This window comes from Aedes albopictus, chromosome 1, assembly GCF_035046485.1.
Source record: "Aedes albopictus strain Foshan chromosome 1, AalbF5, whole genome shotgun sequence".
Classification (NCBI taxonomy): domain Eukaryota; kingdom Metazoa; phylum Arthropoda; class Insecta; order Diptera; family Culicidae; genus Aedes; species Aedes albopictus.
This window is the reverse complement of record NC_085136.1, coordinates 85,935,220-85,955,305: the sequence shown is the minus strand read 5'-3', so window position 1 is coordinate 85,955,305 and position 20,086 is coordinate 85,935,220. Positions and strand designations below refer to the sequence as shown.

Here is a 20,086-nt window from a genome sequence, read left to right as displayed (position 1 = left end):
AACCTCGCTCATGATAGCCTTTGAGCATCTCCCACATTTCGTTGGCACTTACAGCATCAAGAATATGGGTCAACTGACTATCTTCCAAAGCCAATTCGATCATTGCTCGCGCTTTCTCATCCTTCCTCGTCCATACTGATGTAACATTTGCTGACTCAGGCTTGGGATCTTTAACTGTCGACCATAGATCCTCTTTCATAAGCATTAGCTCCATCCGGAATCTCCAGGTTCCCCAGTTGGACTCGTTAAGTCGATCAAAAACAATGTTTGTGTCCGACATTTTCTTAATATTTTCAACTATTGCCTTTTTATTTTCGTCTCACAAAATCTTCTTTCTGGACCACTGTGAACCGTTTTATTTTCCAAAACTCAACCACTACAGACTCAACACTATTTCATTCACTCGTTTCAACGCTACACTGAGCTACGTCTCCTTGACGTCCATAACAAAACGAATCGCACAACAAAATGGGTCCGTTGCAGAATGATTCCGAACAACTTTCGGCGCATTAGCCAATTCTGCTCCTCCTCAAATAAAACTCACAACAATTGTCCGTAGCTAGTTCTTCTCGCGATCAGCTCTATTATCTCGCCGACGACACTTCCCACACTTTCTTCGTCGGCAACCAAACCGTTGCAGCCTCCGGGGTATAACAACAATTACACAGATCGTTCATATAGAACGCACTACAAAGTATCTCTCAATCCACACACTTTTTCATTCTACTTTCTTCGCGCAATCTAAGCCCATTACCTGATGGAAACCTAGGCACAGTGGATACGGTTATACTACCGTTCGACCGGAAAATACCCGTCCCGGGGTTCGCGTGATACGAAGAAAGATTAAGTACGCGGAATACGTTTGTCAACAAACAACTTTACTTCGCAACGGACTAGTACGGACTAAATCATAACAAACAATATAGTGCACAATACATCAGCAATTGATTGATGCACCAAGCGAAAAGAAGAGGAAATTTTGACATCCAAGCGGTGTGCCGTCGATGAGATCCTCGTCGCTGATTGGTCGATGGATGTAAACGGCACACCGCTTGGATGTCAAAACTTCTTCTTCTTACCGCTTGGTGCATCAATCAATTATGCTTCGTTCGGTTTTCCTTACACAATACACACAAACTCAACACAAGTCGTCGTCATTACTGTCATCATCGACCGGGGACCTGTCACACATCCACGATCGTCGTCGTTACCAGGGGGCTGTAACTATTTTTCTCCAACACGACCCACCTAGCTCGTTGCGCAACACGTCTTCTTGAACCGGTCAGATGACTCTGGAGAATCATTTTAGTCGGGTTGTTATCCGATATCCTAATGACGTGACCTCGGTTCCTCGGTTTAACGCAAGGCAAAAGCAGCGGAAGTAATAGAAAAAATGTCGCTAATTCGCACACTAATAAGTTTGGAACTCGAGGAATTATATATTGTTCGTCAGCTCAAGTTCGAAGACTCCAAAGGCTCTTTGATCAACTTCTCTCAACGTCCACGATTCATGATTCATAAGATCTGGACCTGGATCTGGACGACTGGATGAATGAAAGCAGATAAGAGAAGGTCATCTTTGAAGTAATTGATTAAAATATCATGCTGTTAGTTGACATCATGCTGTTAGTTGCGACATCTAGCGGTAGAGATCACACATTTTACTCGAAAAATTTCAACTGTGTTGACAAGAGCAAAACCAGGCTTGATAATTCTCCTCAAAATCAAAAGAGTTTTGCAACATGCTCTAGTAGAGCGGTGTTTTGATTCTACCTCGTCGCGAGGGAGCGAACGAACCCCTAACAGAGTGGCAAAAAAAAAATGAGCGAGGAAGAGGGGAATGAAAAAAGAGCCGATGATGATTTCGGATAAAGGAGTGCGATTTTTGACTCGAGAGTCTTTCTTTGTATGGGAGCAAAGTACAGTAGACGTTCGATAAGTGCAACATGTTTACGTTTCAGTTACCGAATGAAATTCGCTAACTGCAACGACTGACAGCCGTCAAACAGTTGTCAATTGCTGTTGGACGCAGCCAGAATGCACTCAAAAACATCGCAATGCAGCTGTAGTGCATCTGAAAAACATCGCAACTCTTTTGACGTTTCGTTTTTGACAGATTGCGGTGCGATAACTGCAAAATTGTTGCACTTAGCGGACTTGCAGTTAAAAAGCATTGCAGTTAAACCGTTTGCACCGAGCGAACGTCTACTGTATCTAAATACCAAGGTATTTAAGAGATTCCCGCTAATATTCATAGATTAGTGAGAAAAGTAAAAAAGCAAAAGATATTTATGAAGTTTGCGCTGATTTGTCTGGGCACATCACTATTTAGAAAACTTTCTTAAGAAATTAAGCACTCCCAAGCAATTATTTAATTACATCTCACTGGATTAAATGTGACCTCCATGCAATAAAACAGGAAATATCGCCATTTGAAAATCGATGACATTTTTTTTAATTGGTTCAAAACATGTTTTTTCAGCATTTAGAAACATCCAAACTAATAAAACTTCACAAACTTTGCTGAAATAATGACATTTTAGAGTAAAAACACCAACTTTACATAACTAACGCAGATGTGTTGGTGAGTCTCTTTATTGACATTTGCGGGAATCCCGAGCTTATCTTGGTATTTAGATACGTTGGTATGGGACTGGAACTCGCGAGAGCTTTTTGAGTGTGAGTGGACGTGAGAAACACAACAAGCAATTATGAGTGTTGGACGAACTCCTCGCTGTGCGACAAGCTCACGCTCGGTGCTGTTGAGGATTTCCATTGTATTTCTGAGTTTTGTTTTTTCTCCTCAGAAAATCGCCAATCGCTTCCTCATTTTCTCGCGAGGGAGTTTCTGTCAAGCCTGAGCAAAACATAAATAAAAATTGATAATACCGTCTACCCCCGTTGGTTTGAACGACACCTCATGCAAACAAACAGGGTTCATGTTTTAGTTTGAACTTCTAGCAACCCTGTGGCGACGGTAAAACACACTGCTGGCTACCTTATTTGATGTTTTGTTTTTATTTTGAGTTCCGTTTGACCCTGTTCCAATAGCAGAATGACGTTTTGAACCATTTTTAATTTGAACGGTGTGCAGATTAGCGGGGGTCAAATTAAAAAGTGTTCAAATTAGATGCGGTCAAACCAACGGGGGTAGACGGTAGATAGATTTCATTTAATCAGAAAAGGGTTCATTCAAATATTACGTAACGCTAAGGGGGTGGGAGGGGGTCCAGCTCTGTGTTACGCTTCATACAAAATTTCAAAACTTCCCATACAAAACTTGTTACGTGGGGGAGGGAGGGGGTCTAAAATTATCAAATTTTGCGTTACGTAATATTTGAATGAACCCAAACCTCTATTTTTATATTGATTGATGCACCAAGCGAAAAGAAGAAGAAGTATTGACATCCAAGCGGTGTGCCGTCGATTAGATCCTCGTCGCTGATTGGTCGATGGATGTAAACGGCACACCGCTTGGATGTCAAAATTCTTCTTCTTACCGCTTGGTGCATCAATCAATTTTCCGTTATCGCTTTTTTCCGTGCTGCTTGATCGATCATCACCTCCCATGATCGGACAAACTGTCATCACTGACGGCTCGTTTCCCTCAAAATAATCGATTTTCCCTTTTTCGTTCTGTCAAAACTCTGCGGACTGTCGCGCTCGTTCGCAAAGCGAGAAAACGACGACGAGACAGGATCGAATCGAAAAAAGTGAGTGAGCTAAGCGAGTGTCTGATTCGTTTCTTCGGTGTTTGTCCGAGAACCGTTTTTTTCTTGGCTAATTTTCCCCCGTGTGATTTGCAGATCCGGTTCAGCTAGGCTTTATACCAACGACAACCAGCCATGGCATCGCTCCTGAAGCTGTCCAGCACCCTGCGGGTGTGTGGCAACGGAACCAAACTGATCCAGGTACGGGTGCTGCTGGGTTTTGTGCAATGGGGAAGATGGAGAAAAATTTCAGTTCCATTACGTAATTTTGTGGGGCGGATTTGTTCGGGTGCGGATGGGATTTCCGTCGGGTTGTGATTGATTTCTGCCGAAAGGATTCGGATTTCATGTGTTAGTGATGTAATTTGGACCAGCTGTGAAGTTTTTGGACGGGAATTGACGGATTATTTTGTTTTGCACAAGAGTGAGGTTATATGTGTACTCAGATTAGACTTTTTATTTTCCTTTGCAGCGTCTGAAGTCTTCGAATGCCGCTGACTTCCGTGCCGCCTTGGTCAACGTTCCACCGACGGAGGTGACTCAGCTGGACAGTGGTCTGCGAGTGGCCAGCGAGGATTCCGGATCCCAGACGGCCACCGTTGGTCTGTGGATCGATGCCGGATCGCGGTACGAGGATGCCCGCAACAACGGAGTAGCCCACTTCCTGGAACATATGGCCTTCAAGGGTACGGCCAAGCGTTCCCAAACCGATCTGGAACTGGAGGTCGAGAACATGGGTGCTCACCTGAACGCTTACACTTCTCGCGAACAGACCGTGTTCTACGCCAAGTGTCTGTCCCGGGATGTTCCGAAGGCCGTCGAAATCCTCTCCGACATCATCCAGAACTCCAAGCTGGGAGAGGCTGAAATTGAACGCGAGCGTGGCGTGATTCTGCGTGAGATGCAGGAAGTGGAAAGCAACCTGCAGGAGGTGGTCTTTGACCATCTGCATGCCACCGCCTACCAGGGAACCCCTCTGGGCAACACCATCCTGGGCCCGACCAAGAACATCCAGTCGATCGGCAAATCGGATCTGCAGGCTTACATCGATTCGCACTACAAGGCCCCGAGGATCGTGCTGGCCGCGGCCGGTGGCGTCAAGCACAACGACCTGGTCAAGCTGGCTCAGTCCAGCCTGGGCAAGGTCGGAAGCACCTTCGACGGTAAGGCACCGCAACTGTCGGCGTGCCGTTTCACCGGATCGGAAGTGCGCGTTCGTGACGATTCGCTCCCGTTGGCCCATGTTGCCATTGCCGTGGAGGGCTGCGGATGGACCGATCAGGACAACGTTCCACTGATGGTCGCCAACACGTTGATCGGAGCTTGGGATCGCTCGCAGGTGAGTTTTTTCGGCATTATTTTTTCCATTTCTCGTATAACAGTTTCAACAAAATACGTAGGTATAAACTAAAATAATATAAACATACATGAAAGTTACCATACATCCTTTTTGGTTTACTTCTGGGGGTTTCTACAGGAATTCCGTCAGAAATTTCTTAAAAGATCCTTCTTCTTTTTTGTGGATCTACGTCCCCATTGGGACTTGGCTTGCCTTGCTTCAACTTCATGTTCTTTGAGCACATCTACAGTTATTAATTGAAGGGCCTTCTTTGTCTGCCATTGCATGAATTTGTATATTGTGAGGCAAGTACAATGATACACTATGCCCAGGGAGTAAAGAAAATGTTCCCGACTGGAACGGGAATCGAACCCGCCGTCTCCGGATTGGTGATCCATAGCCTTAACCACTAGGCAACTGGAGACCCTTCTTGAGGGATCCCTACAAGAGTTTGAAGGAATTTGAACTAGTAATTTTTCCAAAAACTCCTAGAAGGATTCTTCGTGGTCTAGGCGCTTCGCAAACCTCGACAATGTCGAAGCGAGTGGGAATGTGGTTTCCGATTTCCGCTTCAGTCGGGGAAAACTTTTCGTTAAACGGAAAATTCTTCCCTGGGTGTGATGTGTGTTATCCGTTGTTGTTAGTATTGTTCAGTCTGTGCATCCTATATGGCTGAAGGCGGTGTAACTTCGGAAAAATTACAGAAGGAATCCCAAAAATTGCTACTAGAAGATTTCCACAAAAATGTCCTGTCAGATTTCCAAAAAAAAACTTCTGAAAGATTCCCACAAGGAACTGATGGAAGAACTTCTCAAAGATTTTAGGAAGCACCTTCTGCAATATTCCAAGAAATAACTTTTGGGAAAATCTCAGAATAAGTTCCAGGACGATTTCCTGAAGGAAGCCCTGCCGGATGCCCAGAAGGAAATCCAGCAGAAGATCTTTAAACACATTTAATTGCAGAAGGAATAAATAATTGCAAAAATCCCAAAGAGAACTGCTGGAGTCCCAGAAGAAAATCCTGGAGAAATTCTTAGGCGAATCCTAGAAGCACTTTAGGGGTTTTCAATCTTGCAGTCTTCGGTTTGTGATTTTCTGAAGTAATGCCTGCTTAGAATAATCACAAAACTTGTGATGGAATTTCAAGAGAATCTTTTGGGGGAATCCCAAGAAGAACTTGGGAGAAAACTCCAGAAGGAATCCTTGAAGAAATCTCAACAGGAATTTCTTGAAGAATTCTCGTAGAAGAATTCTTGCAGAAATTTCAGAAGGAACATTTGGATGAGTCTCAGAGGAAACTTGTAGATAGATTTTTAGAAGATCTCTGAAAAAAAAAACAGAATGATTTTCTTAAGAAATTTCAATCATTGGTGCAACTCCTCAAGGAAATCCCATAGAAAGTCCAGGGAGAATTGAAAAAAGACGGGGGGAACTATTGAAAAAATCCTAAAAGAATCGTTGGGTGGGAGAAATCCTAGGGATCAGCTTTTTTAGATATCCAAACAAACATTTTTCATGGATTCCCAAGAGATAACAAAGCGGATTTATTCGTACCTTGCATAGGTTCTTGCCCTTACAAATATGGATACGGAAGGAGAAGCCGAATCTCGAAACTACCTGCAGGGCGATGGAAGAACTTGTTACGTTTGTAAAGTAGTTGTTGTGTATGTAAAATAGTTTTTAAAATTTCCCATGAATTGCAGAATGAAATTCATGGAAAATTCTTCGATTGTTGCAGAGAGTGTGTTACGTTTGCAAATTGTTGTGAACATTTTGTCAGTTTATTTTGTACGTTATATTGTGGCTTGTAATCTATCCCTGACTTCAATCGCATTTGTAGTGCTCCAGCCATTCGGGCAGCGATATCCAGTATAAAATACGCAAGCCGTCCCTAGGCGCTGTCCATAAACTACGTAGACTCAGTTTGGCCATCTCAGACCCCCTCCCCCTTCGTAGACTTTTGTTCATACAAAATTTTCAAAATTTGTATGGAGCGTAGACTCTGGCCAGACACCCCCCTCCCCCGTCTCCCCTAAGAGTCTACATAGTTTATGGACAGGCCCCTAACACGGCCATTAAACGACAGAAGGTCTATTGGTGCCCAAATCTCTAGATGTATGTATGTAGGTAGCCACCATCCTAGCTTGAGTCTTGCTCTGCATGCAGTTCCACTTAACAGTAAAATTTGAATTGCATTACCACTCTGAATTCAACATACCGCTGTATGAAGGGCCAAAAGGGGGTGTGGCGAACCCGTAAGTAGAGTTACTTACGCGAAATTCGCGGGATAAAGAGAATCTCCTTCCAACAGTATGATCCAACAAGGTGAATAATGAAATTCCCATTACTTGTCAAGCTTTCTACGGGATGGTTTGTTTCGAGAAGGGCGCGTCAAATCCATTGCAACTGTTGGGATAGAAGAACCCATCTACAAGGATGTTATAGTTACTTCTCACCTCACTCCGGCTGGCACTCCACTCCGTCGTACAGTTACAACTTCAATGATGCCCTGATGCACCCTCCCAACCCCATATGGTTATATAGTCAATAATCTGATTTATTATTATGATATATAATATTGAAATATGGTATACATAATATAATGAAATAATAAAATATTTTGCAACGAAATTTAACGGAACAGAAATGAAGTATCAATTGTAAATTATTTAAATTAATATTATTCGCTGGCATGTCCTTTCACAATCTGGCTGGTAGGATAGACAATTGTTCTAGTAATAATATATTAGTAAAAGAATACAGTATAAGGAATTGAAGGAATTAAAGTTGAAGAATTCATCTACAAGGATGTAAAACTGTCTTCTCTCACTTTACTCTGTCAGGAAATCCACTCCATCGTCTGGATGTAAGTCCAATGATGCCCTGATGCACGCTTTCCACCCCATATAGTTATGTGGCTTATATTATGTTTTTTATGATGAAATATAATATTGAAATATGTTAAAATAAATACAATATAGTATAAATAAATATGGCAAATCAATGATCAATAAAATATGGTATATTCAATAATCTGTCGGACGCATAAATGTCTCATGTTACATTACCACACTTTTAAGTTTTTTATGTCAAACATCATATTAAGATATGAATTTTTGAAATATTTTGCCAATATAGGGTATGTGTTCCATCATTAATCTCACGCTCCCATATTCATCCTATTCGAAAACAAGCGATTACGGCACCGATTGATTCCGTTCTTTTTGTTATTGGTGCCCAAATCTCTAGATGCCCCCTTACAATTAGAAACTCCTAGACCAAACTCGAGTTGTAAGCAACCAAAAGGCAAAATACGATTACAGGATTGACTGATGGACCAAGAACAAAAATGATACCTCGTCATCCTGGGATTGGACTACGTCATCTATTTAGATAAATGGGCACAATTTGTGTTATGCATTGCATGTTTGTGTTTTGTGCATTTGTAATGTTCCATTTTACTTTTCGTATCCCATTAGTTTTAAGATGTGTGACTCGATGCGAAAAAAATGCGAATTTGTAGGGTTCTGTTAGCAGTTGTTCATATTGTGGTACCTATCGGGAGCACAATGCATTTGTAGTGTTCTGAAAAAAATATCTGTTACAAGCTGCTGAGAATCTTGGACCCAGTTTACAACACTGCCATCCGAACAATATCTGATTTTTTACCGTCAAAACATGCCCTGGTATGTTCCGAGGTAGATACACTGCCGTAGTTGGCTTCCAAGCCAATCAACCCCTAGCGGATCACCCCTCAGTTTCCCGAGTTTCGGCTGGACTTCAATGAATCGGCCCTAAGCTGGACGGCGGAAATACCAATGGAGAACGTTACGATTAGTAATCATTTCCGCAGGACCGCGAACCCTCAAAGCGTCAGAGTACCAAGAAACGGAATTTCTCTACACCGATGGTTCTAAAAAGAACGACCAAGTCGGCAGCGGCATACTGACACAGTAAAGACTATAACGAGTTCCACCGACTAGGAAGTCTATTCTCGGTATTCTTAACCGAGGCGGCAGCGATATCGCAAGCCGTTGCTCATCCCCTGCTCGGTCGCACTACTAATCGTGTCGGATTAGGACAGCGTACTTGACGCTCAGAAGACCCCAAGCAATAAGCGTCCTTTCGTCCAGGAGATTCTGAAGTTGCTGAACGATTGCCATCATGAGGTCACCTTCATGTGAGTCCCAGGCCACTGCGTTATCAAGGGAAACGAGGAAGCTGGCTTCTCTCGCTCGTGATGGAGAACTTCTGACCCCAAAGATACCAATGTGTCAAAATGTGGCATCGGTACATGTGGTACTCTCCAGCTTGACAGATCAAGTAATAATAATTTTCATCAATGGCAAGGCCTACTAGGTGGTACACGAAACTATCACATCTCCTTTTGTTAAAAGAAAATTGCATTTTTTTTTTTCTACTTCAAATAAGTAAAATATTAAATCATTAATTTTGCACTTGTATTGGAAGTCTCAAATAGAATTTTGTGTTATCTCAAGTAGAAATGTTCACAAAAATACCTTCAAAATTATTTTTAGTGTTACAGCGCGAATTAATTTTATTTACATTGTTTTTTTTTTAGTTTTGTCAGTAGGAACAAACAGTTCATTTCTTTTTTAAAAATTTGGAAGCATGCCTTTTGTTAAATCATACATGTGAACATTGGACCGTTCTGTGTTATTGTATCTCTTCTTTTAAATCGAATCTTATTTGCAACCTGGATCCCTCTTTTTGAGTATATCTTCAGGTCTTTATTGGCTAGTTTATTATCAGCCGCTTTGGCATCTCCCTTTTTTGAAGCGAGATATTATTGCCAGCCCCGGCCGGAATTTCATCCGCCGCTTTGGCGTCTCCCTTCTCTAAGACGAGACATTATTGCCAGCACCGGCCAGATTGTCATCTGCCGCTTTGGCGTCCCCCTTCTCTGAGGCGAGACATTATTGCCGTCTACGACCGGATTTTCATCCGCCGTTTCGGCATCTCCCTCTTTCGAGGCGGGATTTTCCGACTTCCCTCATGTCTGATCCGATCAGATGCTATCCGTCGGAAAACTGACTATAATTACCTCAAGTTCCGGCTATCCCAGTTTCATTCAGCGCTAAAACTTCCTTTCTTTCCTTGTCCTTCCACGGTGTGTTGTGTAGAACAACTTTATAATAAAAAAATAAGTAAGTCTGAAATTTTGCCCAATGATACTTTGGGCCATTCCCTTCAATTTGCTGGGTCGGTGGAAAACATCCATCGGGGGGTCTAGAACAAAATTTTTTTTTGAAGGATTTTCATGCAAAAACTGTTAAATGCGCATATTGTAAAGTATTGCATCTCCTACAAATAGTCACAACTTTTTTGTCTTTGAAGATAGAGCCATAAAATTTCCAGGCGTTTCGAAGTAGTATGCGTAGATGACTGTGTGAAAATTTCATTGAAATATGTTGAATGGTTTTCAAATAATAGCAAAACTATCAAACGCATTCCAAAATACTAAGCTTACGAAAAACCACGTTCTTGAAATAAATAATTAATACTTTGATGAAAAGCTACATAACAGCAGTGTGTGTTTTCCTTTCATGTATTTGGCTATGTATCTGTTCATCATTTGAAAAACAAGTTTTCACAGTACCGCCATCATAATGACTCAATGTGCTTAGAATTAAATATTTTTCATGTATTATTATATAAAGTAATATAGATATTTTGTTGAACTTTTGCTACTAAGCTTAGTATTTTGGAATGTGTTTGATAGTTTTGCTATTATTTGAAAACCATTCAACATATTCCAGTGAAATTTTCACACAGTCATCTACGCATACTACTTCGAAAATCCTGAAAAATTTACGAATCTATCTGCAAAGACAAAAAAGTTGTGACTATTTGTAGGAGATGCAATGATTTACAATATGCGCTTTTAACAGTTTTTGCATGAAAAACCTTCAAAAAAAATTTTTGTTCTAGACCCCCCGATGGATGATTTCCTCCGACCCAGCAAATTGAAGGGAATGGTCCAAAGTATCATTGGGCAAAATTCCAGACTTACTTATTTTTTTGTTATAAAGTTGCTCTATAAACACACCGTGCTTCCTTTGTTTGTCCTCGGTCTCGAAATGTCCAATTGAAAAGAATGCCATCTAATTTCCGCTGATCCTTTTTCTCCTCGTTTCCGTCCATTACGTTACAAAATGGGTCGTAGTAGATTTGACTCGGCCACAATCTGCTTTTGCTTATTAAATGGGTTCTTCCTCGTCGCCACTGTGGTACTCTCCAGCTTGACAGATCAAGTAATAATAATTTTCATCAATGGCAAGGCCTACTAGGTGGTACACGAAACTACCAAAGTACAGAATATAAGAAGCGTGGACTTTTCTCCGGTCCAGACAAACACTTTTCTTTACGACTGGAAGATAAAATCGACTCCGAAACGTTGACTGGGCCTGGAAGAGACCAAATTGTTATGTCCAGGCTACGAATACTAGATTTTCCCATTGTATGAGCAGCGCAGGAGACTTCCGACTTCGTTGCTCCTCTACCTGTTTAGAACCAAACACAGTGGAGCATTCCATCGTAAACTGCAGGACCCTAGACAATCTACGTACTCAGTACAACATCACGGACATACAAATCACTCTATCTTTAGATAAGGTCCGACAAACAACGTTGCTTCTGTTTTTGAAAGACGTAGGGTTGCACGATCAAACTTAGCATCTTTGAGGGAGGTGAAGGCATTCTATTTAAAGTCGTTATCTCAAATCTTGATAAGGACCCAGCTCAAACAACTAACACTTCTAAGGAACCAAACATTCACTTCCTCAGGTTGATGAAAGAGCCTGACACGGACGGACATCGATAAACCACAAGAACTCTATTTGGAACATGACCGGAACCGAAAACCTAGAAGACTGACCTGTAACAAAAACGAATTCCGATTTTTTCGATATATTGTGACTGGTCTAGCTGTAGTGTGTCTCTCTTGTGGACACGAGTAATCCACTCCAGGACTTTCATCTAGAAGCAACTCTTCATGATCTTCTGTTTTTCCTTCAAGCCCGAGTTGTTGGTAATGATCAATAGACCATTAACATAGATTTTTACGACGATAATCATATCCTTCTTGCTAATCTTTTAATTTTTTTTTTTCGTTTAAAGAGACTTTACCCAAAAGGGCATTCGTCTCTGAATTTATTTCATTTCACTTCGAAAGTACAATTGCAGTTTTTTCTATAAGTTTCTTATTAGCTTCTATAATACGGTCTAGCCTCTTACTTTGATAAGTATACCACTCTTCGTGAGGTATATTAATTTCATTGCCATCGTGGTTTTCTGGGGTACAATCCATGTCACTTATCTCCGATTTGTCCGGGTCTGAAGTTCGTTCTCGTTTGCGTTTTTTTCTCCGAAAGTGCACCGTTTGAGTTGCCAGCCTTATTGTTTTCCATTTTGCTTTGTTGTTGCTGCGTCGGCGTCGGCGGCGGCGGTGGCGACGGGACCGGCGGCTGCTGCTGCGGTGGTGGCTGCTTCTGCCGCTCTGCATGTCGCGATGGACCAGATACATCGCTGGTTGTTATCTTTTTGGATGTGGCTTCCGAACACTTCATTTTAGGATGTGCTTTGTGACCGCAGTGTAAACAGGTGGTAATTTGGGATTTATAGGTTACCATACTTATATCATCCCCTAAGCCAGTGTTTCCCAAACTTTTAGGAGGTTTCGCCCCCTTTGGAGCTTGCGAAAAACATTTTCGCCCCCCTAAGTGAGATTAATTTTTCCATGAAAATAAGCTGAAAATATGCTAAGCTGAAGCCTTTGAAAGCCCACTTTTTGACGCTACTGTGGCAAATTTTTAAATAATGTATCGCAATTAGTATCGCTATCATTTTTATTGAGTTTTTTTCCAAATGCATTGATTGTCTGCAATTGAGAAAAAAAAACTATTTTTTGCATGTAAAAACGAACGCTCGTTAGTCTCAACCAGATGTTTTACCAGTGTTCTAAAAGGAGGTTTTTCAACACCCGAGATGTTTGGTCACAAGTACTCAAATTAGACTGGTGGGAAATTGAAAAAAAAAAACAATTGAGGGAGTTAGAAGCAAAGGAGTGTAAGTGACAAAAACACACTTTCGGGTAAATGAGGTTTAAAATTTTTGATCAATTTTTCATCCCATACAAAATGCATGGAGTTTCAAAATCAATCCAATTTTCTCTGATTTATTGTAATTTTTCCAAACATCGTGAGCTTGAGCTTGAGCTTGATTGACCGTCCGTGGATGCTACCCCAGTATCGCCAGACTAGTTACACTCACACAAGGACCAATGAGATAACTGCCGGGGACTAGCAGGCAGTGTGTGAGCGTTGGTGATCTTCTATTTTTAGGCGACAATGGCGCCTGCCACGTCAGGTTGCTGGTCAATGTGAGGAAGGGATAAGGAAGTGATGATTGCAATCGTTTGTATCCACATCTGGCCGAATATACCTCTGCGCCAGCACAAATTCATGCGGATGTTGGAGTGTTGGTGGGAATTGGTTGGCAGAAGGTTCACACATTGGTGTATGGATACCAGGGGAAGGTGATAGAATTGTGTGTTTTTTTTATTATTTTGAAGATGTGCGCGGCACAGTTCGCTTGATTGCATAACTTGTAGGCGTTTTCTAATAGGATTGTGACACTGTGCTGTGAAAGTTTGGAAGGAAGGGAAATGGCTTTTTCAACCCGTTTCTGTTCTAGCGACGGCTATGAACATGTTTATATACATGAGTTGTATATGTAGAGAGCAGAGAGAAAGTATATAGAAAGATACAAAGTAGGAGGAAAGGGACGGGCCAGGGATTGAACCCAGGACCTTCTGCATATAAATCAGAAGCGGTAGCCACTAGACCACCAAGCCCGCCTTGTAATTTTTCCAAACATAGTAGAAACAATCTCAAAAAAGTTCCTGAAAGCTTGAAATCTGATGAGTTTTATGATATGCTCAGCTCATAATCGATAAAGTGGTCACTTACACCCTTTTGATTCTGGGCCCCTCAATTACAAAAATATATTTTATGCAAAAATATTTCATGCAAAAAGTACAATTCAGCTTTGCTCAGTAATTTAAAATGAAATGAATTGACAAGCTTCCTATAAATTTGAGGAATTTTTTATGTCAAATAAGCAGACATGCATTACATGGCTTTGAGAGGATTCAACACTATATTTGAGAAAAAAAGTCAAAATAGCTTCTAGCAATACGTTACGTTAGGAATTCCTTCGGGTAGCTTCTCTGAAATATTTCTAAACAATGTGTGACGACTTATATCCAAAAGTGTTCTAAGATTAATCTTAAACTTCATGTTTTTGGTTGAAATTTTCATGAAAAACAAATCGCATATAAATTTAAGATAAACCTTTTTTGTCAAGAAATAATAAACCCTGTTCCTTTCATAATTTTTACAGAAATGAATCAGGAATTTTTGCCATAGGAGTTTCTTATTGATTAGATCTCCAGAATCACTCGAAATTCTTTCGGAAACTCGTGTAGCAATCGTTTATTCTTCTTAAAATTTTACCAAAAAGTCCACATAAACATCGAAAATTCTGTTCATTCAATCGATTTAAAAACATTTTTCAAGAATCCTAGAAACAAATAATCTGGAAATGTTAGGGAGTTTTAATGATTCAGTTGATATTCAATACAATACATTTCAAAACTTTTGATATTCCTCAATTATTTAAAAAAAATCGCCCCTTTTTTAGTATTTTCGCCCCCCAATTTCGGTTTTTCGAAATTTCGCCCCCTTCGACCTGATTTTCGCCCCCTAGGGGGCGATTTCGCCCACTTTGGGAATCACCGCCCTAAGCGAATATAAGACGGAATCGGTTCCTTCAGCTCTATTCTAACAACTCGTACTCCATTTAGCGTTCCTGGGAAGTATTTTTTCCATACCTCCCTAACGACGGATTTAACTTTGCCATACTTCTTCATGTGCTCCGCTACTTCGGCATTTGACATGTCCGGTGGTAGATCATGCACTCTTACATTGATTGCCATATCCTCAAGAAATACAGGAATAATGTATTTTTTCTTCTCCACCTCTAAGTGATGCTTCATGTTGTGGCCGGAAGCTAGGCGCTCTGCTGCTTCCAGGCTGACCATTTCAATCAGCGTCTGGTGACGGATACTGTGCATCTGGAGATTTCTCACCATTGACATATCCAGTTTCAATTGATCACGGATGAATTTCTACACTTCTGCTGGGCTGGGACGTTTGGGTAGTACTTTGAAATCAACGACTATCGTGTTTTTTCGAGATATGCCCATTGTTAGTATTCTAACAATAGCACCACGCAAAGATCGATAGCGAAAAGGCAACCGAAACGATCGAGAGCTAGCTGACAACTGAAATAATCTTTTAATGCAGATTAGGGTCTTCTCTGAAACGAGAAAGTCAATACTACCGCATCGCTTCATTTAGCTGTCTATTCCACACCTTGCTCGACTGCTCAATCCATATTGCGCCTTCCGTACCTTGCAGACTTTGTTTGTATCGTTTACGTATCCTTGTGGTTGCTCCATATACCTAGATGGTTTCTTCATTTGCATTTTGTTATATTGCACCGCGAGAACCTACTGAATAGGTACCACATTGCATACCGCTTTCTTTTGAAGTTCCAAATTGTCAACAATGGTTACGAGTTTGTACATACTGTGCTGCTTCTGGTGTCCTAGTCGCCTGTGCCAGATTTCTGTTCCTGTTGTCAACAACTATGTTTCCGGTTTCTTCGAGTCGAGTCGATACAAAACCTCCATCTCGGTCCCAGATGCAATCTCTTGTGCATTTTCGTCAATGACTTTACAGTAAACTGCAGTAAACGTCACCGTCAATCCTTTTTGACAAATCTTGCTGACTGATAAGAGGCTTGTTGCCACATCTGGGACATGTAGTACCTACTTTTTGTATTTCAATGGGTCCTTCTTGAAGTTCGAGAATCATCAATCCTTTTGAACTAGACGTTGTGCATTGACATCAATCGACTAAGAAGAACAGTGCAACTAAAGCCTTTGGTTTCTTAGGTTTCGAATGACAAAAATCATATCTTTGCTAGCTTTCTGCAGTTGAACGTTCGTTCTTCTTGTCCGCCACAGCTGTAGATCGCCTGAATTCTGGGCCCATAACCTTTATACAAAAATCAGCTTTCGCAATTTCTACCGTAACATTCCGGGTTTGTTTGCAACAGTATATTCTCGGCAAGGATGGGAACACTCACTTTCAGAGAGTTACACTCACTTGATGTTTTCTCAGCTCGGAAGCGTGCAATTAAGAAATGATGTATGGACGACTTTTGCCTTGTGGTTTTGCCTAAAAGTTTGCCGAATAGAGTAGGGGTCGCACACACATACCGCAGTCGTGAAGGAGGTACGAAGGCAACTCTCCACGAGGTGAATGTAAATTACGCTCACCTCGTGGAGAGTTGTTTTCACAGCTCAGTCACGACTTTGATATGCGTGTGCGACACCTACTATGTTCGGCCAACTTTTAGACAAAAACACAAGGCAAAAGTCGTCCATACATCATTTCTTGATGGCACGCTTCTGAGCTGAGAAAACATCAAGTGAATGTAACTCTCTGCAAGTGAGTGTTCCCATCCCTGATTCTCGGATGCCACATCATGATCTGTCATATCTTCGAAAGACTAGTTTATACAGTGTGTCTACTACCTGGAAAAACCTGGACCTCAGTGTTTTTTTTTATCAGGGGAAAACCTGGAAAACTCAGGGAATATTTTGAATACTCAGGGAAATTTTACATCGATAAAAATAAAGCATAAATACTAAGTAGTGAACTTTACCTCTTTGTAGATCTACTCAGAAGTAAAGTCCACATTGTTGATATGAATCTGATGATTAATCAATCTAGAAATACCGTTGTCACAGGATTCTTTATGCAATTTTCCATGAAAAATGTTCTTGGTATTGTATTTTTAATTTCTCCCGGAGATTTTTCCAGATCCCTACTGGGATGTTTCAAGATTCTTTTCCTTTTTTTCCTTGAGACTTTTCCAAGATTCCTGAATTGCTACCGATTTTTGCTCTAGTTTTTCACTAGTTTTTTTTCCCAGAATTTTCTAGCGGTTATTTTTTGGTATTGCTCCCAGAGTCCCTCGTAGGATTTTGTTTTCGAAAGCCCTCTTGCGTTTTGCCCAAAGAATTGGCCGCGCGATTTCTCCCATGATTGATTCCGAGATCTACACAAGAGTCTCCCAAGATATATCGCAGTTGTTTCCACAGAATTTCTGCTAGAGTTTCTCTCAGATTTCCTCTTGAACATTTTTCGCGATTCCTTCCAGTGTTTCGCATGAGACTTCTCCAGTAGATCTTCCCAGGATTTCTACCAGAGTTGCTGCAGAAGTTATTTATGAGATTTCTACTTGAGCTGCGAAGATTTCTTAAGAAGAGTTCCACGAATTTTCTGCAGGAGCTCCTGTAGTGATTCATTTAGAAGTATCTTCTGCATTTTCATCAAGAAATTTCAGTGAGCTTTCTTCAGAGTTTCGCTTTGGATTTCAACAGGTGTTTCAGCTGGAATATTTCCTCAATGTTCTTGCGGGATGTTGTTTTAAGTTTCATCGGAAATTTCTCTCGGAGTTTCTCCAGGTATTTCTCTCGGACGATTTTTTCCGGCGTTGATCCTGGAATCTTTCAGAGTATTTCTGAATTTAAATACCCTGGCCGTTCTCCTAGGTTTCTTTAGTACTTTACTGCAGAAGCTATTTCTCATAGAGTTCTTCCCGTGATTTCTTCAGAGCATCTTCCAGGCTTTTGCTCGAAGTTGTTCACCGCATTTCTTACAGTGATCTAGATGAGATTTTTTTTTTGCGATTTAATCGGAATCATTCCCTCATTTTCTGGAATAATTGCTCCGGGAGTTTTTCTCTGAATGTATCCAGTCATAACTTGTAAAACTGCTTGTAAGAAATTCCCGGAGAATATCGTAAGGAATGTAGGTGAAATCTTGCGGGAAATCCGTCGAAGATCTATTTGAATAACTCGAGAGGATGTTTGGAAAAAGATCTAGGGAAAAACTGGGACATCTCATTTTACCTTAAAACTTTCACTAATTTTTGAGGTGTTTTGTATAGTTTTTGAAAAGTTTTTGACTGGCAACCTTTTCAAAAGAAAAATAAATTTCTTTCGTTGAATTGTGTTTACATATCTAACTTGTAGATTTCTGATAAAATAAAAACACACTTGTTGAGCCTGGAGCATACATATATTGCGTTGAACAAAAACCATAAAATGTGCGTATTTGACTATACCTTTTTTTCTCTTTTTTCGCTTCCGTAGGGAGGTGGCACCAACAACGCCTCCAAACTGGCCGCCGCTGCCGCTGAGGACAACCTCTGCCACAGCTTCCAGTCGTTCAACACCTGCTACAAGGACACCGGTCTGTGGGGCATCTACTTCGTGTGCGATCCGCTGAAGTGCGAAGACATGGTCTTCAACCTGCAGAACGAATGGATGCGCCTGTGCACCATGGTCACCGACAGCGAGGTCGACCGCGCCAAGAACCTGCTGAAGACCAACATGCTGCTGCAGCTCGATGGAACCACCCCGATCTGCGAGGACATCGGTCGCCAGATGCTGTGCTACAACCGCCGTATCCCACTGCACGAGCTGGAGAAGAGGATTGACGTAAGTTTCTAACCATTGATTGATCCAATGCTGTTTCATCTTCATAACTCGATCTTCTCATCCGCAGAACGTCAACGCCCAGAATGTCCGTGACGTCGCCATGAAGTACATCTTCGACCGTTGCCCGGCGATAGCGGCCGTTGGACCGATCGAGAATCTGCCCGACTACATGCGCATCCGTGCTTCGATGTACTGGCTCCGAGTTTAAGGCGCATGCGCCACGCTGGGAAGGCGATCAGTAACAGTAATCATCCCTATAAGATATCCCTTACGATGCGTTTGATGTTGGAAACAATAGAAGCGAAATTGGAAAAAAAATGGTGCAAATCCTTACCGTAAGCCACCTGCCGTGAGAAACTACCAAGGATAGTAAATCGATAAAACAAAGGAAAGTATTTCCAAAGGAAGCGAAAACCTGAATTCAATAGTGTTGGAACATTTTACTGTAATACACAATTAAAAAAAAATCGGTAAAACATAGATGGTTGAGGCTCGCTTCTATGGATAGAGGATTTGAGAAATGCCATAGGAGCTTCTGGAAGGCTACGAAGATTCGGTAATCATAGATATCATTATTAGTCATGTCATTTGAGCATGGGAAACTTCGACAACCAGAAGGCTCAATACCACAGACTCTCGTCTTCAAGGTAAGTTCAAACAAATCAAACAAGTGGTAGTGGTGAGGCTAACCCTTTCGCAAGAAGTGGGTTGACTAGGTCTCCGTTAAGGAGAAGTGAGGAGTTAGCCGCAGGAAGCTGCGCACGTAGCTCCATCGTGGGAGCTCCGATCCATTCCCCGGCTAGCCTGCCGGGGGAGATATTGGACGGAGCGTGGTTGATGAGGGTCATCAATCAAAAAAGAGATGGGCTATAGAGGTGGCTGAGCAACAGCTTGGCAAGACCATCGACTTTGCGTCCACTAAGTCGAACATAAGCAAGAATCTTTAAATGGCCCTGTTGCGACTTCGTAAGTCGATGGACGGTGCCAAGCAAGATCACGTGAGACTCATGAAGACTGCGGCAGGAGCAGAACCGGTGAAAGCAAAAGTTACGACGTCTACCCAAACGAGAGTCTTCACTTTCGCAGGTAAGCCAAAAGGTGTGGCGGATGCGACTGCTTTTGAGAAGCAGCCGTCAGGTGAGAAGCTGTCTGGCGGGGCCCGCAAGGCTAGGCGAATATTAACGGACGGCAATGCCGGTAATACGCAGTGGCTTAATTTCCCCAACAGGGGAGGAAAAAAAATGCCGGTAACACGGATCCCAGCCAGGTCAGGTGTCCCGGAAAGCTGGGAAGGGTGTGCCCGAAAGGCTGGCCCGTCCCAGATGGAAGGGACCGTTGTTATGCCCTCAGCAACTACAGAGTAGGACGAACCTAGGG

The 20,086-nt window shown here is 41.8% G+C and overlaps 1 protein-coding gene across 2 annotated transcripts; it reads left to right on the top strand.

The window, feature by feature from the left end:
- Positions 1-3,585: 3,585 nt before the first annotated feature.
- On the top strand, positions 3,586-19,189 carry LOC109621246 (mitochondrial-processing peptidase subunit beta). 2 transcript variants are annotated; one of them, XM_020077711.3, is made up of 5 exons: positions 3,586-3,713; positions 3,807-3,911; positions 4,183-5,049; positions 18,362-18,709; positions 18,777-19,189. In XM_020077711.3, exons 2-5 carry the CDS (start codon positions 3,846-3,848, stop codon positions 18,915-18,917), a joined length of 1,422 nt encoding a protein of 473 aa, XP_019933270.1. In that variant the 5' UTR covers positions 3,586-3,713; positions 3,807-3,845; the 3' UTR covers positions 18,918-19,189. The 2 variants fall into 2 exon arrangements, with proteins under 2 accessions (XP_019933270.1, XP_062700918.1); XM_062844934.1 differs by having other exon boundaries at positions 3,708-3,911.
- Positions 19,190-20,086: the final 897 nt, after the last annotated feature.

Coding starts and splice junctions, on each gene's coding strand:
- LOC109621246 (XM_020077711.3), top strand. CDS start 3,846: ATGGCATCGCTCCTGAAGCTGTCCAGCACCCTGCGGGTGTGTGGCAAC. Junction 5,050..18,361: donor GAGCTTGGGATCGCTCGCAG/GTGAGTTTTTTC, acceptor TCGCTTCCGTAG/GGAGGTGGCACCAACAACGC. Junction 18,710..18,776: donor AGCTGGAGAAGAGGATTGAC/GTAAGTTTCTAA, acceptor TCTCATCCGCAG/AACGTCAACGCCCAGAATGT.